Source organism: Netta rufina, assembly GCF_964035555.1.
Source record: "Netta rufina genome assembly, chromosome: 5".
NCBI lineage: Eukaryota > Metazoa > Chordata > Aves > Anseriformes > Anatidae > Netta > Netta rufina.
The window spans coordinates 28,538,552-28,563,679 of record NC_140128.1 but is presented as its reverse complement, the minus strand read 5'-3'; the positions used below and the strand labels follow the sequence as shown (position 1 = coordinate 28,563,679).

The window sequence follows — 25,128 nt, the reverse complement described above, 5'->3', positions numbered from 1 at the left end:
CAATTATGGGCAGCAACGGGTGATGAACATGTAAATTGCACAGCAGAGAGTTGTGCAGGATTTTTGTCTTCCTAGCGAAGGTGGCAGGTGTTCTGCAGATACATAGCTCAAAACCTGGAAGGGCTTGCAGGTTAGTAAGATAGTTTGCTCTGACTTTTATAGACCTTAGTAACTTGTCATCTTGTCTGGACTGTGTTTTTGTGACATTCATTTTCCTCCGCTCTGGACCTGTGCCTATGGACTCCTATTGTCCCTGTTGCTGTGGAGACACTCCGCTTCTGTGGTATTTCTACGTTTGCCTTTACAGTGACCACGGAAAATAAGGGAGGTTTGTTATCACCATCTTACAGATGGAATACGTGGTTTCTCCACGGAAACTTGTGACAGCCAGGATATGAGCCCGTGATACAGTTCTGGATGAGTATTCATTATTCATCCTCTGGGAGGGGAATGGGGCTGCCGGGCTGTGCTCTGCTTGTTCTTAGCCCAGGAGGTCAGAGCAGTATTGACGTGCTGTCCCTAGGTTTGGCCTCTTGGGCGTGCTCTTGTGAGCATCTCCAAAACATGTGCCCATCCTGTGGTCCCCTAGTTCTGTGTCAGATCAGGCAGAACACCTCAACCACTGCAGGTAATTGTGTTTGCCTTACCCCAAATACCCCAGCTTAAAGATGTAACGTTAGGAAGACTTTGGAACAGTTTGCAGCTTGCATTCAGGGGCATTGCAGAAACAATTCTTTACAGTGTTTGCTATTTAAGAGCTAAATGTAAGAGATGAATGGCTTGATATAACTTGCATGCAAAACTTGCCCTCGTTTTACCGAGCTTTTCCCATAGGAGCAACCTTAGGGTGTTGCTGTCCCTGAGTACTGTTTGTTTAGCGCAAGAGCAGATTTCAAGTTATTTTGTGCCCTTATTAAAATGACTAATATATCCAGCATCTGATTCAGTAGTCCATATCTGTACAGGACTTTTTTATAACTAGAGGCTGGACCTGAAGCCAGACGTCTCCTGCCTTAGGAGAAGACAGCTCCTGCTGTCATCTGGATCTTGGACAGACATATGGATTCTTCTGGGAGTCTAAAGCATGCGTCAAACCCAACTTCACTGCTCTGATCCCTTTTTCTTTTTCTTTTTCTTTTTTTTTCTGGTTCTGGTATCCTTGGCACTAGTTGGCCTTTTCTTCTCCTTCCACTGGATTTCTCTTTTTGATCTCTGCTCCTGCATCAGCTATGACTGTACCCTCACAGCACTTACAGATCATTTGCAAGTAAAAGGCTCTGTGACCAATGATCTCCAGGGCCCCTTTATTCAGTATTGACTCATAGCAGTTATCCTGCTCGGGAGTAGGCTGCGAGGTGCAGTTTTGTGGCAAGCCATGATTTAGTTCAGTCTAAATTGTGATTCTGACCTTCCCTGCCAAACCTTCCTGCCTCTCCTTTGTCCTGGTGCCCATGCAACTACATGGTGAACCTATGGGGGTTTTTTTACACCACCCAAAAGACCTGGCTTTTAACAGATCATCTCAGTGACTTTGCTTCTGACAGCCAAGCGGGATCTTTCTCAGGATGCTCAGGTGGCATTTGATGTAGATGAAAACTAGCTGGCTGCTGAAGGTACAGGTGGTACATGGCTGTGAAAGGGGATAAGAAGAGAAGAGCCTGCTTTGAGACCGGCAGTGAGACAGGCTCTCGGGCCTGTGATTTGATGCAAGCTTTGGCCATGCAAGTGTGATCATGAATGCTCCCCCCCCCAGTCCAGCACCTGCCTGTGCCCCCAGGCTGAGCCCAGGCCACTCTGGTGTGAGATGTGGGCCTGCAGCAGGGCTTCTGCCCAGGCTGTCTAAGCTGGGGACACGGTAAATTGCACATCAGCTGCAAAAATGGACCTTTGCTTTGAACAGGATAGCAGTAGCTCTGTCCATTGAAGGGGTTATATGCCTTCCTGGGCAAGAATTTTAAGGTCATACATTGAGACTTTCAGACATCACGCCACAGCAAAGTAGGAAATCAAAGCCAATGAGGCAGTCATAACACTGCGCCAAGAAAATGAGCTGTAAATGCCTCAGGCAGGCGGGACTGATCTGGAAAGTTTTCCAGGTGGCTTTTCTACCATAAGGGAAAAATACAGTTCTGTAGCAATTTGGGTGTACTCGCTAGGGCAGCACCTCCTCACCTCGAGGGGGCTTGCTCCAGCTCTGGGTATCCACCAGGCAGCAGTCTTGTGTGACAGGTCTGCAGCCCATGTATACATTAGTAGGTCTGCAGTTCCCTTTATAAATTAGACAAAAGGCATTGGGCATTAATGTCCTGTTGTGGTTGATCTTCTTTTGGAGTGTGGTTGAAAAATAAGTTCCAGAAAGAATCTAAGAATCTCAGTGGGAGACTCTCAGGTCAACTAGCTTAAGCCTTGTGAAACCTTGCGCTCAACCAGAGTTAAAGCGTTAAAGCAAGCAAAACGTTTCCATGACATTTCTCTAGCATTCATCAAATGAAGGTCTCTCTGTGCTGCTTAGAAGCCAGGCTTTGCAGCTTTGTCCCAGTGGATGCGAACTAGAATGCAAGAGGGCTTCCCATACAAAGTATGTGTGTGGGACACATTCCATGTCCACATTAAATGGAGGGTGAGCTAAGCAAAAAGAATAAGCAATGAGGATTAAGAGCAGCTTTTTACAGCCATATCTGACGTTAACAATCCAAGATGATTCTAAACATCTTTGTTTAGCTGGTCTATTGGATTGAAGCAGTTGTGGTAATACAATGGATCTGTGTAAACCTGGATCAAGAAACGGTCTAGCCAGCTGCAGCTTCCAAATAGTTCTTCATCTGCTTCTACATCTCTCTCTCTTCTGACATCTCAGGAGCTTTCTTTTGCTGTAATAGATTCCATACTAGGGTCAAGTGCTCCAGGGATTTAACAGATTGAATAGGTCAAGTATTTGTCCCCAAGACTTTTTTATTTGCACCTCTAATCTGCATAGAAAGTAATCACTGTCTTAGACAGATGTAGCTCAGTTCAACATGAAGATAACTTTGGATGGACTGATCCCTCTTCTCACCTGTATAAGCGAAAGGAGAAAAAATGCATAAAGATTTCAGTGACTGTAGAAGTCACAGCTGAGCAAAACACTGAACCACCAAGCAGAGCAAGCATGCATCTGACAGCAGAAAGAGGCAAAAAATACGGTCTCTCCATGTCAGTGAGTGACACACAGCATTATATTTGCCCCCTGCCTGCTCACAATTAGGAAGCTTAAATGTATGCATACCCCCATCATCAATGCCAGCAATCTGTCTTAAATCTGGCTGGAGCTTCCCCAGCAACATGCTTTGTGCAGACAGAGTCGTGGAAGCTTGTCCTGCTGTACCTGCCATGTTGTTAGGATAAAAAAAAAAAAGAGCATCCTTTATTTTATGTCACCTTGTCTTTAATTCCCAAACCTAACACCATCCTGCCAGTTGCTCCTCCTCTGCAACTGCTTTGCTCCATGGGGTAGCCAGGTACAGTTATGGACAACTCAGAAATCACTGGGGTGCACAACGGTTTCTGCTTCTAACTACCCAGGTCAGAGGTAGAAAAGTAAGCTTGGTCCTTTTTGTATTTTTCAAAATGAGTTTTTGAATTCAAAATTGCCGTTTTAAAAGCCACATCTATGTAGCAAGCCAGTCTTACTCCTAAGGACTGGATATTTGTCAAGCCTTTAATTGGCTGTCAAACAATTGGATGAGAGTACTGTAATTTTTACATATTTTGTTTGTGGTATTTGGTACAATAATAGGAGCTGGGTGGAAGCATAGTCACTGGTGCAGGAAATTTCCTTCCAGTGGCTGCAGACACCTCGTCAGCTTTAGCCAGCAACGATCCACCCCCAAGCTGAATGTAAATCACATTAATAGCATGTACTTGCTGCTGCTGCTCAGACCACAGCTGCTGCTGGTGGAGAAAATGCAGAGAACGTTTGCAGAGGTCCTGCCTAGGAGGGGCACTGAGAAAGCACAGTTGGGCAGAAGATGCAGCTTGGCTATTGGCCTTTTATTCCATACCACTCTCACATTATCGTGTGTTGCTTATATCAGAGGGAACAAACATAGCTAATTAAACAAGCATTAGGCTGTTCCAGCTTTGTAGTGCTATGTTCAACTTTTTAACAATTTCTGTGGAGCCTCTTTCCTGTCGTCACCAGGAAGCAGAAGGCTTCATGCAAACGTGATTTTTACTTTTGCTTCTTGGCCATATTCCACTGTACTAGAAAGAGACTGGCACCAGCTGAAGGGCACTGAAGGAATTCTAAGGGAAAAGGAGGTTGTGATCAGGGAATGCAGAGATGGAAAAGTGAGTGAGTTAGGGCCAAAGAGCATATGGCTCTTTCTGAACAAGCTGGTGGCTTTTGTAACCAGGTTTCCAGGAGAACTTTTTTTGCTCTAGAAATTAAAAATGCTTGCCTGCTTCTAACAAAGGATAGCAGTTTCGTCAACTCTATTTAAAAGAAGTAAAAAAAAAGGAAGGCAAGGACTGGGGATGGTATGGTAGATTAAATCTGCATCCCAGGATGGATCACTCACTAATCTCATTGACATCAGTATCTGCTTGGTAGGTGGTGAGTTTTCTCTTTGTCAAGAAAAAATAAAGTGATTTGTAGAGATGAAGTGGTGGAAATATTTTGGGCTTCTTCCAGAGCAGCTTTGATTTGGAGCAGTGCCAAGGAAGAATCTGACATGGGAGCAGGGAGCAGACATCTTCCTTTTAAATTGAATATGGCAAAGAGGAGAACTGGGGGAGAAAGGATACTTTCCACCTTAACTCCACCAGCTAACTTTATAAAAAGGGGAATTTGAGAACGTGACTAGAGCATAGTACTGAGTTCTAATGCCACATTAGCAACTTAACACCATCTGGTTTTATGTAGTATCTTGACCTTTATTTCCAATTAAAATCCATGGAACAGTAATATTAATTACCTGTTTCAGCTCACTGATTGATTTATTAGTGTTCATAAACCATTTCCAACATTAAAGTATTGCCATCAGATTTTAATCTAGTCCATTAGAATAAAGAGCTAAATTTATTTTCAGATCTTAAGTATACCCTAGGGTCCTTCTGCCAACTGCTGTGGTTTTTACAGGCATTGCTTTTTTTGTGGTTGTTTTTTTTTTTTCTTTTTTTCTTTTTTTCTTTTTTCTTTTTAAATCACCACAAAGATCTATCACATGAACAAAGCAGGTTGAAAACATGGATGTTTTCTTTAATGTTTCAGCTATAGTATCTCAGGTATCCTTAACAATAAAAAGGAGTTAACAAAAAAAAGGATTTTCCTTTGCATTGGTTGCAGTGCTTCACAGGAGGATGGAAAATGCAAATTGATGAAACTGTCAGCAGGAAAAACAGTTCTTTTCATGCCAGAAACAATAACCATGGTTCTTTTGTAATGCAATGAAAAGTTTGTTGGCTATTTAATTCTGAGCAAACTGATGTCCCCCTCAAGCTGTAAGTGCAGAAGGGAGTGGACACAGGTGTGCTGGAGCAGAATAAGCTGGTGCGTCTAGTTTTATATCTTTTCAACTTGTAAATTCCTAATGCAGATGTATGACAAAGCACAGCAGAGGTTATCCTTCTAGTTTGCACTTGAAGTGGCACCACAAGTACCACTGAATCACAAGCCAGGCAGCTGCGTTGGATGGACAGGGTTTTTGAAGCAGAATGTTTGGGCTACATGTTACTTGTCTGTTGGTTTTGAAGGCAGGGAGGTTCACATTTTGATAATATCTCATAGGTGGAAAAACTTTTTTTAACAGCTTAAACAGAAAATTCCCAATATTGTTACTTTTGCGACAGAATAATCCAAGTGGGTGGCAGTTGCCTGTACTGCAGATTTCTCCTTGCCCCAGAGCACGAGGTGTTTCTGCAGGGCAGCTTTGTGGAAGCAGTGACATGTAGGTGTCTATGGTTGCAGAAGAATGGTTTCTGGCAATGTGGTTAGGACTTGAGTTGTTCTAGCCCAAACAGTAGGTTAATTCGAACCCTTTCTTACTGAAAATACCTCTGTAACTTGTCAGTTATTTGTGAAACATCCTTCTGCCGTTCAGGAAACCACCAGAGAATGACTAGAAAAAACAGATAGGCTATTTTCACCATCCAAAAAAAAATGAAGGCTGTAAAATTCATAACCTGAATATGTAGTCCGTGCAGAATTTTTGCAGATGCTGAGGATCAGCATTTGAGACCCATCTGCTTGCAATTTGGCCTGTTCGGTGCTCTTCTGCACGCAGTGGAAACCCCTTTCTGGTCTAGCATCTTCGCAGCGCCTCCCCCCAGAATCTACATCCCTCGTCCCAAACAGACTATACGTCACATGTGCAAGTGGTTGCTTTCTAAAACCTCCCAGTTGTTGACCCTTGCTGATTTATATTGCAGAGTCCAGTGAGCAATAAAGCACAATCTGCTTGACATCTTAGTTTATGTTATGCTCTGCTCAAGCTGATCAGCATGAGTCTTTGCTTCCTCTTCAAGCATGATGCATGTACTTTGAGGAATGCTCTTTTGTGTCTTTTGGCAATTACATGGCTGAAGGAATTGCTACGCAGGCAGTCTGGGGCATTTAGGCTTGTTTGAAATTAAAATGTTGATGTTTCTTGGTTTTCTTGGTTTTATTTTGTTCACACTACACAACCAGCTGCCAGAACTCATGTGCATTGGGAAGTCTCCCTGGTTATTCTGGTATAATTTCCCTGGAGCAGTTACATAGGTGTGACTTGTAGTAGGTATACTAGAGTAAGACAGGAAGGCTTTACTTTTTCCCAGTTTGGGTAATAAGGTTTATGAGTGATAGAAATTAAACTTGAACAGTGTGGTTTTAGGTCCCTGCGGTGAATTACACTGATCTATATTGGTCCTTGTTCCTGTGTCACTATCTGTTTTTCTCTCAGTGGTATAATGCAAGAGAACCACTGTAATTAGTGGGAACTACTGTGCAAGACTGTGCTGCACCAGCAGAGCATCTGGAGAGACAGAGAACTGTTTTTAGCTGGAATTACAGTTTCCCCCATCTGCAAAATGGAGGGCTTCCTGATGTGCCTGTTTTATTGGGATTTGCACTTGCAACTTGATGTCTTCTAATCCTTCTCTTTCTCCTTTTTTTTTTTCTCCCTAGAAATTGTGGATGGCAACGTTAAAATGACTCTTGGAATGATCTGGACCATCATTCTTCGTTTTGCCATTCAGGATATCTCAGTTGAAGGTAAATCTCAGTTCTTTCAAGCCATGGTTGAGCAGCAAACAAATGGGGTGGCCACGTGGCTTTGCCACTTAAAAGGCCCAGAATGTGCTTGTAGATGAGTCACTGGAAGATCCCAGAGAGCTACCATTCCCAAGCTGCCCTATGGTCTTGTTGACTTTTCTGTCAGGATTTGGATATGCTGAGAAGTCTTTTCACCTCACCTTCTTGTAAGAGAATTTGAGAACAGCTCAAAAAGATGGCTAAGCAGGAAAGTCAACTTTGATGTTGGAATCTATTGTATTTCTTGCAGGCTGATTCAATAGCACTGAAAATGAACATTTCTTCTGCAAGTCCTACAAAGATCTCCTCTCTAATCTCAAAATGCCATCTTTTTATTACAGAACCTCTTTAAGAAAATAACAATATCAAAATCATTCCAGTACACTATTCAAACAAGGAATTTTATGACAAAGGAAGTTAAATAAAGTGCAGTTCAGTGCTGCCTCTACTAAAGAGGAGTTGGTCATGTTTTTCTAATGTGCTCCAGAGACTATTGCTTTCTGCGGAAGTGGGTTAATTGGCGTGCATTCTTTCTTTCTTTAGAGACATCTGCTAAAGAAGGACTTTTGTTATGGTGTCAGAGGAAGACAGCCCCCTACAAAAATGTTAACATCCAAAACTTCCATATCAGGTGAGTCACAGGCAAGAATTTAGCTTTACAATCCATGTTATTTTGAGATGTCTTTATGCTATATTTAAAAATTTTCCTGACACATCTACATTTCCATCGGAAACTATGTTACATGGTGGCATAGTCCAGAGAGGCACATAGGAAATTAAAGGCAGAGGTTATAAGAGGATATGAGTACCTACATCCCAATTCTTCATTCTGGTTACAATTGCTGCTTTTGAGAAGTTGGAGAACTTTTCATGGAGCATGAGGTCCTCTGAGAGCAGCATATATGACAAAGGATAAGCAAGACCCCTTCCACTCTGTGAAAACTCAGAATACCTTAGAAGAAATGAATTAAGGGCTTTTTAAACCCGTATTTCACCAGAAACTTCGTTGTATAGCAGAGTTAGGATGGGATGAAAGGTTTTCTTGCTCTGCTTTTAATATTTGTAAACTGACAGGTGCTTTACTGAAGATTCTGTGTAATAGTGCTTTTACAGCACATCTCAGAAAACTGTATGAACCTTATAAATGTAAAATATTTATTTATTTTTTTTGTGAGAGAGCTGAAGATCTGTCCATGTTAACCAGTACTGTAGTGGACCTAGCTATGGGCTTTTCTTAAGACTGAGTGCAGAAGTGCCTCTCAGAAAATCAAGTGCATCAGTGCTTCACATCCCAGATTAGTTGATGAAGTGTTTAGATTCGATAAATTGTAGGAAAAGATTATGCTAATTGGAATGAGGAATTCTGGTTCCAGTTCTGCTCGTACGTCCAGAGCAGTCTGGGAAGTGAAGCATTGGCTTATTTAATGCTGGTTATAGCCACCAACAGTCATTCCCTTCCTCCTCAATCTGTCTCTTCCCTAAGGCATGCACATGCATATACACCTTTTTTCAACCCTGAGCTCTGCACCTGTTCTTGCATGCTCCCCAGGACAGTAAAAATTCAGCACAGAGAACTGGTGTAAAGGAGGTGGCAATTCAAAGGGCAAGTCCTAGTTGCAGTGTATTTTTTTTAGGGCTTGGAAGGAATCCTTCCCAGCACTTACAGAGGCACTGCTGGTTAGAAACTAAATTCTCATTAATCCTCCTCCTGTTTTGGTGCCTTCTCTCATGCTCATGTCCTCACTGTATCTCTCCCTGGCTGAACACTGTTCATTGCGCTCTCTTACAGTTGGAAGGATGGCCTTGGTTTCTGCGCTTTAATTCACAGACACCGTCCAGAGCTCATCGACTATGGGAAGCTACGAAAGGTACAACTCAATCTGCTTGTCATACCAAATGCTTGGGTCCATGGAGTTAAAGAGGGAGAAGAATTAGCTTGATAAACAGATAACTGGACAACTTCAACACAAGCTGGCAGTTGCAGGACGAGGGGGAAGGAAGGAGGGGATGAATCAGTACATTCAGGCTTTTTAGTGAAGCGTGAACTTAATGAGCTGCCTGCTTGACTTTCCTTGCTTTCAGACTGCCTTTTATGAGCCGCACGTGCCCCAGTTCCAGCTAATGAGCAAAAACTGGCAAATTCAGTAGCACCAAATGTAAGGCTAATTCTGTACTAATGTCACAGACTAGTGAGTCAGATCAGACTTAACATTTCTGGGAAGAGCTGGATGGAAACCGGTTACCTGGTAATCAAGTGTAAAAGCTCAAGTGAGGTGGGTGTTGTGCCCCAACTGGATGCTTGCCACATGCTTCCAGCTCAGCACTGAGCCATCGGCATACTGGACGTCTCCTAGCATGTAGATGTCAAATACCAGAAAAGTATTTGCCATAACACTTCAGTTTTACTTTAAAAATTGCCACTGGCAACATGGCATCTAGCTGCTCCAAAGTGCCTCCTGTGTGTCTTGGAAACAAGACTGCTACTGGAATGATGAGAGAGAGTGATCAGCCCTTTGTGTTGCCAGCAGTGTTCTGACCCAGCCAGGTGACAGAAGAGCAAGCTGGATTCGCATCCTACTTGCATTCCCACCGCCTGCTTAGATCTTGTTTACCTATAGCTGTGTATACAACCAGAGTGAAATGTCATCAAGAGCATTATTTGTGTACTGTTACTGGGGCTAATATATTAAAAGTTCGACCATCTGATCTCATGGGCTGGCTGTTAGAAAGATGCTAGCTAGAAAAATAAGCGTAGAATCCCATCACTAATAGATCTGGGCTCTTGAATTACTGTGCAAATGGACAATATGTAAATGAGTTAATCAAATTAGCTGCTTCCTTGAGGCAATGACTCGTACAATGTCTGATCTGCTTTTCAGTAACCTTTTAGATCTTTACTGTCTTGCAGAGCAGTCAATTATATTATCTGATCAGTTTTAGTGTCTGGAGTCAGCATATGATGAATAAACAGTGGGGATAGACTCTACCTGTTTACATAAACAGCAGCAATAAAAAATGGAATTACTGGAGCTAGCTACATTTTCAGTGTCTGATCTTGGGAAAATAAAAGCAGCTAAACCCAACAGGGTAAATGCTACAATGCTCTCCATTACCAACAAAGTCCTAAGCCAAGCTCAAACAAAACTCAAGTAAGGGAAAGAAAATGAAAGTTATTTGGTCACTTCGCCTGCAGGCCTTATAAGGTGAAGGAGAGGGTGATTGTTCTAGCCAAAATCAATATTAATGGGAAGGAATTTGTCCTCCTTGGAGCATGGTTAAAGGCAACCAGCTCCTTTTGTGTTCCCCTTGACTTTGATCACATTCTTCATCAGGTTCCCTCTGCTTTTCTGCAGTCTTCTGACCCTTACTGTATCATTTTTATTTTTATTCTGCCTTGATTGCTTTAAAGGCATGAGATTAAATGCATGTTTGATAACTCTACAGAACTAAAGTCTTGAGCAAATAGGTGGGAAGAACGTAGCTCAGAGCCTAGCCTTTAGCTCTGATTGCAGTTGATGTGTGCTGAAGTTGCCTTTTTTACACTAGATCTTTCAAACCCATCTGTATAATGTACAAACATGGCACCTTCCTAAATACAGTATTTACCCGCACAATTTCTGCACCCTTCTCCTCAAAACCAAGCAAACAAACAAACCCCAGCATTTTGTATCTGTCCTGGCTCTGCAGGGGATTTATGTTGCAGGGAAAGATATGAGGAGGGCTGCTGAGATCAGCTATTGCAGCAGAGGATTGGGTAAAGGTCCACCTCCAGGTATCTTCCATCCCTAGGGACTGATTAGCTCACACACCTCACCTGTGTGTGCCTTTGGTGATGTGTGTTTGTATACACACAAGCACACAAATATATGAGAGAGAGAAGTGAACATCAGCAGTCCAAGATGATAAGAAGTCTGCACTGTACCTCCTGTTTGAGCAGCATTCTCATGCAGTTTTAGTGTTTTCTGCTCCTTTGTAAAGGCTGTGTCTGTGCTACATATTGTGTGTTGGCAGTGTATGGTAGCAAAAGGTAGCTGGTGTAGCTGTGTGTCTGCTTCCCAAAAAGTTAGAAAGTTCTTTTATCAGCATGGTGGTTCTTGGTTCCTAGCTCTTTTTTTCTTTAGCTGTAGTAGTAGAGTGAGCACAATTATTTCCTGCTGACATGCAGTGCCTAACTAAAGGTGCTTGTATTGACCAGGCCCTGAAATGAAAGATTCAGGTCAACACAGTTTGGTGTCAGTAATTCCCTGACACCACAATAACTTATTTGATTAGATGGCTTTTATTCAGTGCAGGTCTGCCTGCTATTGTTCTGGTCAATGTAGGTAAGATCTTCAGCTCATGGTCTGCACATGAGGGACAAGAAGATGGGGCTTCCCATATGCCTTTTACCCCCATCCAGAGCTGAATTGTGAACCAAATCTAAGATATTTTCATCCAGTACGGTTTGATAGCTCAAACGCCCCCTCACGTACTGCAGTCCATACAGAAGTGTCATCTGTGTGCTGCTGTTGGAGGCATTTCTTACAGATATTCCTGAAAATATGAATTGTACTAATTGGATTTTTTTTTCCCGGTGTCTTCAACTCTGGCAGATGTAGGAAGTGCTTGCTCTCTGTTGATTTTCCTCCATCCCCTTTCCTGATTGCTAGTTAATAGAAGATTTTTTCATGTCACACTGCAATAATTGCCATGGCAACCTTGTGTGCTGCAAGGGCTTGGGACTAGCTGGAGGAGGAGAGATGACTCCCTGTGTGAGTTAGATGACTCCCTGTGTGGTGGAAAAGGAGGAGCTGTGGTTGTCTTTAGACAGCAAAAACAGAGAACGTGCCAGGTAGGCATCTGTTTAGAGCAGGTGTACTGTCTGCCACTGTTAAAACAACATTATTCTTACGTGGAAAACAACTATAGCTTTCCTGGGGGTTGGCCCCACCAGAGCTCCCAAGTTACTGCTTTTCTTAGGTGTCTCTATTTCTGTGCTCATGTAAGCAGGCTGGGAACTGAGGCGCCTCTGGAGACCCTCATCTCAGTCAGTGCTGCTCTGGGGTGTGTGTCTGAGCCGTGGAGGGAAGGGACAAGTCACTGGGCTCTTGTTTGCCCTGCTGCCTTTGGGCCCCTGAAGCATGCCTGCACCTGTGGTGCTGGAGTGCTGCTTTGCGAGGCCTGGAGCCGCCAGGGCAGGGCAGTCTTCACTTGCTTTTCCCTCTTCACAAGGAGTCAAATGAAGTGAGGAATTTGAAGTAATGATTAGCTGGTGTACTAGGGGCTGGAACTGAAAGCAGTGGTGTCCAGAGGAATTTCCAGAGGCTTAAGGCCCTGTTGTGGTCTGGGGGAGGCCGCCAGGGAACCCTCTGCCTTGCAACCAAGAAGCACCACCTCTGTGATAAGCAGCTCTGCTGTCCGTGAGGGGTGAAGCTTTTCCCACAGGGAAAAGGGCCTTGCTCGGGTTTAGCTCTCTGTAAATCTCCAGGCTAGTCTTGGGCTCAGACAGCTTGCTTTCAGTAGTGTTATCTTTAGCTTCATTCCCCAAGGGACGATGTGATCACACATCCTTGTTACACATGAAATAGAAGTCGGCTGGCTTCATCTAGGTGAGCCTTCGGTTTCCCACACGTTAAGACTTCCAGCCCTTCCTTTGGGAGTGCCCAAGACCAGTAAGTTTTCCCATCAGGAAACCTCTCCCAGCTTGCAGCTTAGAATTCTTTTTAACCTTTGGCAACATCGCCCCTGGTGTTGTTACTCGCAGACTGATAGGGAAGCTATCTGCAGTGAGTTTGCACCTCCCTTTCCTCCAGGAGAGGCTGACCGCTCCTCCAGCAGCTCTGGCAGACGGGGCTGAGCTGAGGAAGGGTCTGGGTTAATAATACTAATACTAGGCTCTCTCTCGGGGCAGGGGGTATTAGTGATGTCGTGGTATTCCTAGTCAGCATGGGTTGAAATTAAAAGTACGTGCTGGTGATGTTTCTACAGAAGTAGAAAATGGTATGTGGGCTAGGGGAAAATTTCGCTCAAGTGAAAGAAAGGCTGTTACACTTCCTTCCTATAAGCGTAAATGGAGGTGAGGTCCTGTCTACATGTAGCAAGTCTCAGCCCCTCAAATAAGGCTTTTGGTTACTCTTTGGGTTCATAGTGGTTTCTGCACAGTAGGTACCAGAGGCAAGTAGGCTGAAGTTGAACTGGTGCCAGTGTCTGTAAGTCCATTGCACAGGGTGGCTCCTTGTGGCTGGAGGATATTTAAAATCCCCTGCACTACGAAGCTCTGAAGAGGTGGATTTAGATATATCTGTTGAAGTCACCCCTGAAAGTGTACTAAATAAAGTACTAATTGGTGCTGAGAAATGATGGCCTGTCGCCATGTGTGGCAGCCGTTCGTTTCATCACCGCGTGCCCATCCAACATTTCCTCACTTAGTATTGACTTGTCCCAGTGGACTAAATATGGATTACTGCTTGGGTCTGTTTGGATGGCCTTTGTGTGTGATTTACTTTGGTAGGTGAAACATTGCTGCCTGCTGGAGACATTCATCCAAAGGAACATGATATTGTTATGGGATGCCAACCCAAAGCATGCATTAATTCCTGGGGAACTGCTGCAGCAAACCTCTTCCAGAATGGCTTGGTTTCATAGCTTCTTGAACACAGTAATCCAGGGGCTACTTTGTGACCAGTGCTGTAAAGAAACCTTTCTGTGTGCTCACACCTGTCTGCCCAAGCCTGCCTGGCTCCATCTGTCATGCTTAGTGGGTTCAAAGGGGATTGACTATTGATTAAAGGTCAGGTACAGCTCAGTCTTCCAAGTCATTGCAGTAAGTGAAAGCACATGCTGTCAAGTAGAAAAGAAATAGAGCATGGATGCTAGTCCAGGAAGAAAGGTGAAATGACTGCATTTCTTATTTCCTAATTTTTAAGGCGGGACTCGGTGTGTGGCAGAAATGACAGTATGGAGAGACACCCCATCCTTCCTCCCTCCTGAAAGCCTCTTAGCAAACAGTGACTAAACACTAGCATTTTGTGCACAGCCCCTCCTCCAGCAGAAGCCACCTGTCTCAGCAGTAGAAATAGTCATCCATGAAGTTGATTGATTGATCCTTCAGAATAAATGTCATGGATATGCAGGAATATAGGAATCAGGCTTGTATGATGGGCTGATACTGCTTGATAGGTGTTTTGTTGCAGATCATTACGTTTGAATGCTGGGAGCAATTTGCAGAGGTCTTTCATTTCCAGTGACATCTGTGTTTCACATTCTCTTGTTTGGCTCTCTAAAATCTAGTTAGTTACCTTTGTGATATGACTCATGTCACACGCAACTTTGTTTAGAATTTGATTACTGTGTATTGATGTCTGTATCTGAAGTGCATCCTGCTACAGCAGAAGGTTTATACCTAGAGGAATAGAAATATACTAAGGAAATGGCAAGTACTCTGCAGCGCTTAGGAAGAAAACCAATGCTCAGACAAAATGGGTACTTTTATATATATTTATTTTGTAGAGATTCGTTCAAACATTTCTCTTCCTCCCACTCAACTGGTGTTCAACAAACTGTACACTAGCTAAGGACAGCACCCGTTGCAGATGTTGTTACTATTTTAGTATTGCTTAGATGTTCTAACACTGCTCTGCAGTTCTTTAAAATGGAAGATGCAAACCTAATGTAAGCATGATATGTAAATGTGTGATATGGCCATTTACTATCAATATGATGTGAAGCTAATGTTACTTTAAACTAAATGCAAAACAAAATGTATTACTCCTTTTTGTTACAAGTGCATAGATTATACGTTATTATCATATCATGAGTCTCCAGGCTCTGCTTTCAAAAGGAGGCTAATTATTTCATCCTGCTACATGAGGAGTTGCACGTAATTTTGTCTGGACAGCTGAGTTACCTGAACCAAATAAAGCACAGTTGCTCTATTTTGAGAGAACCTTGTTATGAGTTGATGCTAATGCTCTGGCTTTTTTTCTTTCCCAGGATGATCCTCTCACTAACCTAAACACAGCCTTTGATGTGGCTGAGAAATACCTGGATATCCCCAAGATGCTGGATGCCGAAGGTAAAGTGGAATGCAGGGGGTGATAACTTGCTTTGTCTTGACATTTCCCACTTCTTCTAGGTGGATTTGTATTGTACAAGAATTCAGTAACATCTGAGTGCTCCCTCCATCATCACATACTAAGTGTGCAGGAAAAAAGTTACAATGGAATAATTAATCACGTTTTGCTTCCCTCTTCCTCCTGTGCCCCTCAGTTTTCTGAGTCTGATACGGAGATCTTAACCTGGGGTTGACTCACTAGGCAGAGATGAGTAACACCTGGCTATGTCTACAGCTGACCAAAGTGTTGCCTTTCAAGAACCAGGCTTAATACTGAGATAATGTATGGTGTAGGACAGCGTTTCTTTTGCTTCAGATTTTTTTCTGTGCTCTTTCTGACACAGCTGTTGACCTTCCTTTTGGGGATGCGATATCAGTATTATAAACTGCTGCTTCTTGACTACTTGGAAGTCTTGGGCATGAAGATCCCTCAGTGACTGGATCTTGAGACCAAGGCAGAAATCCATGTATTTCAGAGATGCTTTTGCTACTGACTATGACTTCCCAGAGGCCACTGGGACAGCAAGGATTACTTCTCCAAGCCTTGTCAGAACCAGCTTGGCTACAGACCAGAGACTGTAACTCTGAAGTATAAACAACAGCCTAAAATAGTTCACTGGTTCAGGGGCTGAAGCCAGCTGGTTTCAGTGGTGGAAGCTGTATTTCAGGCTTGGTTTTGACAGGAGAAGCAATTAAAGACATTTTTTAAATAAAGGAGAAAGAGGAACTAAGGGGGAAGGTGGAAATAAGACAGTTGAACCCAGTTAACCTGTATTTGGGTTCTAGGAAGTTCATGTTCATATTCTTAGGCAGTGTTTCCCATTCCCAGGGATGAGTCTCAGTTTCCCTGCACTCACTATGTTGAGGTCACAAACAATCATGAGGTTTCTGGAATAGATGTGAGTGCTTCCTGCCATTCTGTAGGAATAAAGCCACCCCCAAAATAAGTGGATCTAGCTTCAGATCTCAGCATAGCCAACAGTGATGAAGAGGGTCACTTAAAGGAGCTTCTATTGCTTTTTCTTGATCCGTCTCCTCCCTTACAGACTGGGACTAATGTGCATTCCTCTACACCATTAATTCTGATCTCTGGAGGTGTTGAGTTTCTCTTGAAACTAATGAAAGGGTCTTTTGAAATTCAAATCATCATTGTGTTGAAACGGAGGACAGGGGCACAGAAAGGAAGGAAGAAAGGATCTTTTCTGAAGAACTGCATGGAAGAATTGCAGAATGGTACATCTACAAAAGCCATATCAACCTGTTGCTAGTTCGGATTGATTCAACCCATCATTCACATTAATGCTCTCAGGATGGGGAAGCGCTCTGGTGTGAGATGTGTTGACATATGGCTGCATTAGCCTGGCCAGGCACTGGAAGCAATTTTATCATGAGGGAGGGGAACCAGAAAGGGTGATCCTGGCTTCTGAGAGTGATACATTTTCTAGACAAAGCTGGGAAGCTCTTCAGAGTTGCTATGACAAGTGTATACCCTAGCAGGCCTCCCGGACAGTTGTGGTTCTCCCCTTCCTTTACTTTCCTCCCATCGGTTGGTTATGCTCTTAACGTGAGGTTTTTTTTGACAGACATTGTTGGAACTGCCCGTCCTGACGAGAAAGCCATCATGACCTATGTTTCTAGCTTCTACCACGCCTTCTCAGGAGCCCAGAAGGTATCACAGGATCCCAAGCTCCCTCCACAGAGCACACCTGGTGCCGTTGCTAATGTCCAAACCTTTTTTTCTTTCTCTCTCTCCTCTCTAGCTACGGGCATCTTTATTATGTTTTCGGTAGAGTTGGCTGTTGGTTCAAAGTGGTGCCCCAGACTCAATACATGGGGCAAGGAAGCCAGGAGTCCCACTTCCCTGTAGTTAGCGTTGCTGTTCCAGTGGCACTTATATATGCCAGTGCCTTGGCGTGCCCATAAAGGCCAAGAATGGGGGGAGCCAAACTGCTGCCCTGATGGCTGGGGACCTGCACTCCCTGTGTCTGGAAAATCTGAGCGACGATACTTGGTTTCACAGAGATGGAGACCACAGATTGCTCTGCTCAGCTGCTCACGGCAGGCTGACCCCACTGGAAACTATGCTGATACTTATTCACTTTTTTTTGTTTTCTTTACAATGATGGGGTAACAGAGCTGTCTTAGTGGTTTTATGTTGGGTTCAACGAATACCCAAAGCTTTATCTTTTACCTTATATCTGCTGCAGGTTCCCACACCCGTCCTTCAAGGTCCAAACCTGCTGCTTTCTTGAGCCATGCCACAAATTCAGTCCCAGTTCATCTGGGTCTTACAAAGCATGTCTAATGAGGGCTTCTATGGTGAGATGTGAACAGAGCACAGTTTATCACAATTGAAATGCCTGGCTTTGTTCATTTGTTTCCTTTTAACCTTTCCTCACCCACCATGCTGAAAATCAGGCAGTTGAGTCCTCGCCGTGTTTGGCTCAGCCATTATCCTGTTGGTAACAGAGTCACTTAAGGAAAACGTTTTGTGGGTGAGACCTTGTAAATGTCTCTGCCCAAAACCCAGCAGCATACTGAAGTGCCATAGGAGCGCTCAGTGCATGGTGAAGCAGAGCAGCGCGTAGGAAGCTCTGATCTCTGCAGCTCCTCAGTGTGCAGCAAGGCCTCGGGCACAGCCCTGAACACCTCCCGACAGCCCGTTGGTACCCTCTGACCACCACTGGGAAGGTGCAGAGCCCAGATCCTCAGCTCAAACCCTCCTTGATGCGGGGGGAGGGCGCAGGGGTGCCGCTTCGAGCCACAAGCCAACGCTGCTAGCCACCTTCTGATCCGACCTCCCAGCTCCGCATGGAAATCTGTTTGGCCTGTCCTGCTCTGCATGATGGGAAGTTTTCTCCCCCTCTCTCACGCCACCCATGACTGTTTTGTTTTATTCTATGTGCTGCTTCTTACTTTATCCTTTCAACCTCTTTTCCTTCTCTGCACAGATATTATAGGCACGCTAAGGCCGGATGAGAAGGCCATAATGACCTATGTTTCATGTTACTACCACGCCTTCTCAGGGGCGCAGAAGGTGAGACTTTACTGCTAACAACCCCCTCCCCACTCCCTGCCCTGCCCACTCGTCCTCTCCACCGAGGAAGGCTCCAGCCCCTCCGCCCGGCGCAGCACCGAGGCTGAGCAGTCTCTGCTGCACCCCATCCAGCTCTAGCCCTGCTGGAGAAGTGATTTAGATGTCCTTCCAAACAGCTGCTCCTTCTCTCCAGTTCTCATGCCCCAGTGGTGGAGAAAGCATTTGATTAAGCTGGCGTAGAACGAGGAATGAGTGTCTGCTCTGACAGAGGCAGCACCCTGTCAGTGACTTAGCGGGCATCATCCTGGCCAGGCGATGCATCTCCAGCAGTGCCATAATCAGCTCGGTCTGGCCCAGGACTTTGCATCCTGTCTCCCTTGAGCTGCCTGCCTTCTGTTCTCACTCAGCTTCTGCGAGGTCAGTCATCGCTTCCTAGGTTGTATCACGTCAGCTGATTACACAGTGGTAGCCTCTTTTGAAGCACTTTTGTGCTCCAGCCATGAAGTTCATCCCTACCCGGCCTTGAGCCTTCCCACACACACCCACTTCTCCATTCCTTGCTTCTCAGTAGTCATTCTCCTCCCAAACCACCTGTATGTTTTATTTCTCTTTCCTCTGCTTTGCCCATTTCTGTAGCTTCAGTCCTGCTTCTTCTTTACCCCAGCGTCTCTTTGCCTGGCACTGGGACATTTCTCCTCAGAGGAACCAGTCACTCAGAGGCACATTCTTTGGGCAAACTTCCGCAAACTGGCAATTTCCCTGCAATCCTTTCAACAGAAGACAAAGTTCCAGCCTTTTCTCCCATACCATAGCCTGTCTGGGCTGCAGCCTTTCTATGAAATCATTGCAGATTTTAGACTATGAGCTTTGGAACAATAAAATCCAAAGCTCAAGACTGGATTCTTCTTGTTACGTACAGGAAGTAAAATCTCCCTGTTTCCATAACTTCTTTCTCTCACCAGGCCTTTTCTGTTTGAGGCCCAGTCCGTGTGTTGCCCAGCTTGAGGGGTAACTTGGCTCCAGAAAGACTCCATCTCTTTTGTGCAAAACAATGCTGATGGTTGCAGCATTGATACAGATACCGTGCTGAGGCTGGCTCTCAGAGGACAAAAATGGGCAATAGGTTCCAGGGAGCAGCTTTTTGGGATAAGCTTTTTGTTCCCTGCCTTGTTTCATATGAATGAGATGATGCTATCTGCTTTCCAAGGAACTGGAAATATGTTCCACAGCAGTGCAGTAGATTTGCCCACTTGGCATGATTTATGTAGTCAGGACTTGTCCAGTGGGATCCTGCTTTGTGAATAGTTCAAAACCCCTAACACCAGGCTGCGGGCTCCATCCAGCTGATACTTGCCTCTGACGACTGCAGTCTCAGAACTCACGCCAGCCCAGCGATAAGGCCTGTTGTTTGCCAGGTGCCCCTTGGGAATTGCTCCATGCTCAACCCGAAGAAAGGGCAAACCACGAATACGAGGAGGGCAGTGGCCTGCTGCAGAATTGGCTGTGTCCTTCTCCAGTCCCCTCCTCTTACCTCTGTGCCCGTTCCACCCTTTGGAAACCTGCTCAGCAGGTCCCATGCTCTCATCAGCTGAGGTGGATGCTAGGTCTGCTGGGATAACTGAAAACAATCTTCTGCTGCCTCAGGACCTGAACCAAGCAGCTGGGGCAGCAACTAGCGATGGAGCTTCTTTGTTAATAAAGCTTCAAACCGATGTGGTCTAACTGGCTTGTAGGGAAGATAAAAGATTTAATCATTAATTAAATTTTTAGTAGGCCTGATGGGCCAGTGCCTCAGCGGAGAGCTGGCAGGAGGGGCCCCATTCCTTTTTGGAGCTGCCCCCACCATACATTAGGCAGCTGCTGAGTGACACAGATTGAAATCCCAGGGCAAGTGCAGAGTGATTGCTGAGCGCAAGCCCCAGCCCAAAGTGTCTTGTAACATGTTGCTGCCTTGTGCGTGGTTAGGTGACTTACTGTGGTATCACTCCATTTTTCATTCAGATTTTTCATTACTGCCACCAGTCCTGAAGGGGAAGTCCCATGAGCCGCTTTCTGCTTCTTTCACTCTCTTATACTGAGCCTTTGAAGGTACAGGGTCCCCAGCCTGACGTGTGTGTAGATGGCTGCTTTTTCTTTATGCCATTTTGTTATAAGTATATATATGTAGGTATACTTGCTTTGGTTGGTTTGCTTGTTTTCTAACTGCTTCTGACTTTCACACTAAATGCATGATTGTTTACTACTGGTTGGCTTAATATTTTGTAAACCTTATTTCTGGGGTGAAAATTTCTAACTAACATTTTGCTATTTTATTAAAAGATTGTGTTTGGCATACGGTATTCGGGGGTGGTCCTCTGAGGCCAGAGGGCAGCAACAGGCAGGCACCCCCCCTACATAGCACGCTGGGGGGATGCCTTCCTTTGTCATCGCCCTCACCGAAGAGACCTGGATCCAAGAGCTAGAGACACAACTCCACTTCCATCCTAAGAAGTCCAAGTCAGGGTTGAGAATTAGAGAGAAGACAGTAGGCAGAGAAATTACTGCTACTTCTGCTATTCTTTGGCCATTCAGGTTTCCATTTTGAGCCCACCAAACAGGACATAGATACCTAACAGCATTGCAGTATCAAGCTGAATGCCCTAGTCTCACCCTCCCTCCATGATCTCTGATGAGAGTAAGTAGTATAATGTGTTAGTACCATGCTGTACCAAAGGTGATCAGCTCACACAAGTCCTCAGAGAATCCAGCTGTGTAGATTTCAGACCCCAGGACGGTGCATTTGGCTTATCAGGGCTGCTCCATGCCTTGTGGGCATCTTGGTTTCTTTAGAACCAGCCTGAGCATCCCAAATGCATCATTGCCTTAAGCCCTACGGGGAAGAAACACGCTTGCATAGAGCACCCTTATACAGAGCAGTCTGGAGCAGGCAAGAACCACGGAGCAGCAAGTACTGGTACAGAGGAGGAAGAAGATTGGCCTCTGCCTGTCAGCCGTTAAGATAACACAAATAATGCCGTAATTGCTGACATTCAGAGGGCTTTTGTGTTTGGACAGATGTTCAACACATATATACACACGCAGACCTGGGCAGCTGGAGGAAATCTATCGTCAGATAGATGTAAATATGCCTGTGCAAAATGGGGTCCTTCCTGCACAGCTGGCTGCTGCTGCAGTGAGCTCCAGGGGTAAAAAAGGAAAGAAGGAGAGTTAAGAGTGTGCAGGGAGCTCCTCTCCTGGAAAGACTGATACAAACATTTGGCATCACCAGTTCCCTGAACCACTCGGCACATCGTGGTAGGGCTCTGGCACTGGCTTTTTAACAGAACATTTGGTCTCGTGCCTATAAAGTTTTCTCTGAATATCAAAAAGCACTCCACTAAAGTAAAAACTTCTGTTAAAAACAGATCAAAGTACAAGTTTCTTAAATGCAATCATCATTTACATTTTTTACTTTTTTTTTTTAAGTGAAATGACTTTCCTCTATGTTTCTCTCTGATGTGTTTCTAATTAGTTAATATCTGTGCATCTGCTAGCTGGCCCACTGTAATGAAGGGACAGATCACTGAATATACATTTTTAGAGGTTCTTACAAATGACTAAGATCATCATATCCCCTGAGACCTTCGCAATCCATATGTCACTGTACAGCCTGTGACTTTATTGCTGTTCTTGCTGCCTCGCATCAGCTGCAAAATTTAGAGGATTTTTCTCAAATGGCCTTGAATAAACAGATAATGAAAGGCCTTTTAAAAATAGAAAGAGGTTGAAACTTGCCAACTATAAGCTTGGCAAAACTTCTTTTGTCATCAGTCCCACACAGAGTCTTAAGGCAGGGCACAGTGCTGATGACGGGTCTGTTGTAGTGCTGGCGTGTGCCCTCCTCTTCATCTCCACTTGGCCTCTGCGAGTGAGGGAGTGAGTGAGGAGAACTCCTCCACAGGGGTCCTGCAGGGAGCTCCAGCACCTACCCCAGGCACCAGGGCGATAACTGTGCTGTGGTAAGAGGATACTGAGCAATCTCTAGGCACCTGTCACAGTGCTATGTCCTCCAAGGCTTTATGGCCTTGCACCTACCACCGTAATAATAAAAGGAGCTGTGCAGATCCACAGATACGTGCTGTACAAGGATCAGCCTGCTGTATGTTCCCCGTGCCAAACACTTTCATGGCACTTCAGGGCAGACTGTTTGCTCTTGAGCTCATAGCTGGGATTTTTCTGAGCATTGTTCTGTTCCAACTTCATGTTTTAACGTGTCCAGCTCCCCACAGAGAGCCAGGTTTTGGTCCCATAATAGGAAAAAAAAATAAGGAAAAAAAATACGTAGTAAGAACAGGCTCTTTTTTGTGAGATTTGCTTTGTGAGACTAAGCAGAATGATTATCCAGAAAGGGGGAAAAAATCCTCTTCTCACCTGGATCATGCAAACCTGAATACATGGTAGGTGTCGTGCAGCAAAATGCTGGGAGAGGTGGCCCTGTAATGGATGCCAGAAATACAGGGAGTGCTGGAAAACATCTCTGCTGGGCTGAAATTAAGCTCAAGGGTGTCTAATTTTATCTTCAAAGCAAAACTAGAAAATTTCCCAAGTCCAATATACATGTATGCATTCACCTGAGCTAGTGAAAGGTGTCCGTGCCCATGGCAGTGGGTTTGGACAAGATAAGCTTTAAAGGTGCCTTCCAACCCAAGCCATTCTGTGATGCTATGCAGATAACTGTGTTTAGGTAGTGTGTTCCTTAGGTAGAAGCATGTAGAGAGACTTGTCAGTGTGACACCACTCAGTGCCTGGTGTTGGGGCTCTGAATGTTGGTGAGGAGAGAGGAGTTGGTGACAGAAGCTCCCTGTCTTTGTGAAGTGCCGTCTGGGGTCCTTCTGTAGGCAGCAAACAACAGGACCCTTTTGTAGGAGCAGCTTCAGAAAAGGCAGAGAAATGTGTTCCTCTCACAACACACAGGGCTGGGGTCAGTTGAACTCAGAATCCCTGAAAGAACATACATAGTCACCTGAGAAGGGGAAAAAAAAATAAAAAAACTGTTACAGAAGGTCAGATGGAAAGCAAAGAGGTCAGGACAGATGTTTTTGAAGCCCAGTCAGGCTGCAAGAGCCAAGGTTAGGAGACTTTACCCACAGGTATGTAGCAGGAAGCTAAGCCGCAAGCTTTGGCTTATATTTTTTTCACACTTTTCCCCCTCTCCTGTTTTTCTTCTCTTTGGCAGGCGGAGACAGCAGCAAATCGTATCTGCAAGGTGCTGGCAGTCAACCAAGAGAATGAACAGCTCATGGAAGACTACGAAAAACTGGCCAGTGATGTAGGTGTCCATGGTGCTGTTGGTTTCTGGGTGGTGTTATGTAGAAAGGAATTGCATTTATCCCTGATAGTTAATCCTAGGGAGTGCTATTGGCCCGTGTTTTCCTAGAGATTTATTTTCTTTTCCCTTCTAGCTTGAGGAAGATGAAAGGTTGTATTATATCTTAAAGAAGAGAAAAATGTGGCTTAAAATAGAAATTTCCATTGAAGCAGTTTTGAGTTTCTCAGTTTATTAGGAGCAGCCACAAAAATACTAAAAAATTAAAACAAAAAATCAAACTGTTTTGACTTGCTCAGGACTGTACAACATCATAATGTCTTTCATACATGTTGCGTGCCAATATACTGCAGAAATCAGGAACTGGATCAGGGAGAATGGAAGTTAGAGATAGCTGAGGAAAGAAATATGCCTTTGCTGATAGTTGGGAGGAATCTGTGTACAACACAAGCTGGAGGCTGCGTTGGTTAACTGAGGAGCCTGACAGACTGACAGATGTGAGACTCCAGAAGTGACCAAATGTGGACTGGAGTATGTTTATGGAAGATAAGTAGGGAAGGGAAGATGGGGAGAACAAAAGGTCAAACATTGCCAATGAGCCTGGCTTCAGCCTGTTTAAAAAGTGTTTGACACTACTTCACTCACGCTACAGACTGCCCATTGCATTAGCACCTTGCCAGCTCCCTCACATTGGGTTGTGAAGGAGGGCAATTCAAAGAGCAATGCTGACTTCTAAGAAGCTAGAGAGAGAGAAGCATGGCTCTTCTGGAACTGGAGGCAACGGCTTGTTTTCTCCTGTCAATTCCTCTGGAGCTAATATGGTTTACAGTATCTATTAGTTATAGCCCAGCAAAATTCTAGGGTTCATTTAGTGCAGTCAGAGGATGTAGTTTGGTCCTGATTGTGTAAAAGCTATGACTTTAGCATGTGGTACTAGCAGTGCTGCAACAAGCAGTACTACTCAGTGTGGTAGGGAATGGGCTGCTCATAAGAAAAACGATCGTACTCCCAAAAAGCTAGCAAGGTTTTCCTTACTAGCCCTGCTGTTGGCAGAGCCTTTCTGAAAGCAAACATAAAAGTAAGTAGTCCCTAATGAGATCAGACCAACAGCTGTAGTTTTAACACAATTTCAGTTGAAGGTTTCTTGATCTTTCCAGCTGCTGGAGTGGATTCGTCGCACCATCCCCTGGCTGGAGAACCGGGCACCAGAGAACACCATGCAAGCCATGCAGCAGAAACTGGAGGACTTCCGGGACTACCGCCGCTTGCACAAGCCCCCCAAAGTCCAAGAGAAGTGCCAACTTGAGATCAATTTCAACACCTTGCAGACCAAGCTACGGCTCAGCAACAGGCCAGCCTTCATGCCTTCAGAAGGGAAAATGGTCTCGGTGAGTGGGGGTGATTGAGCATATGTATTCTCCAGC

General features: G+C 44.6%; 1 protein-coding gene across 7 annotated transcripts in view; it reads left to right on the top strand.

The window, feature by feature from the left end:
• Positions 1-25,128, top strand: part of ACTN1 (actinin alpha 1) — an 85,224-nt gene that overhangs the window by 43,224 nt on the left and 16,872 nt on the right. For 4 of the 7 annotated variants that reach the window (XM_084287759.1, XM_084287758.1, XM_084287757.1 and 1 more), the window contains exons 4-10: positions 7,145-7,231; positions 7,814-7,901; positions 9,060-9,138; positions 15,242-15,323; positions 18,314-18,399; positions 23,615-23,707; positions 24,862-25,092. In XM_084287759.1, the coding sequence (XP_084143885.1) occupies positions 7,145-7,231; positions 7,814-7,901; positions 9,060-9,138; positions 15,242-15,323; positions 18,314-18,399; positions 23,615-23,707; positions 24,862-25,092 (746 nt within the window). Of the gene's footprint in view, positions 1-7,144; positions 7,232-7,813; positions 7,902-9,059; positions 9,139-15,241; positions 15,324-16,945; positions 17,032-18,313; positions 18,400-23,614; positions 23,708-24,861; positions 25,093-25,128 lie in introns of all 7 variants that reach the window. The other 3 variants (XM_084287760.1, XM_084287756.1, XM_084287754.1) reach the window with 1 other exon arrangement.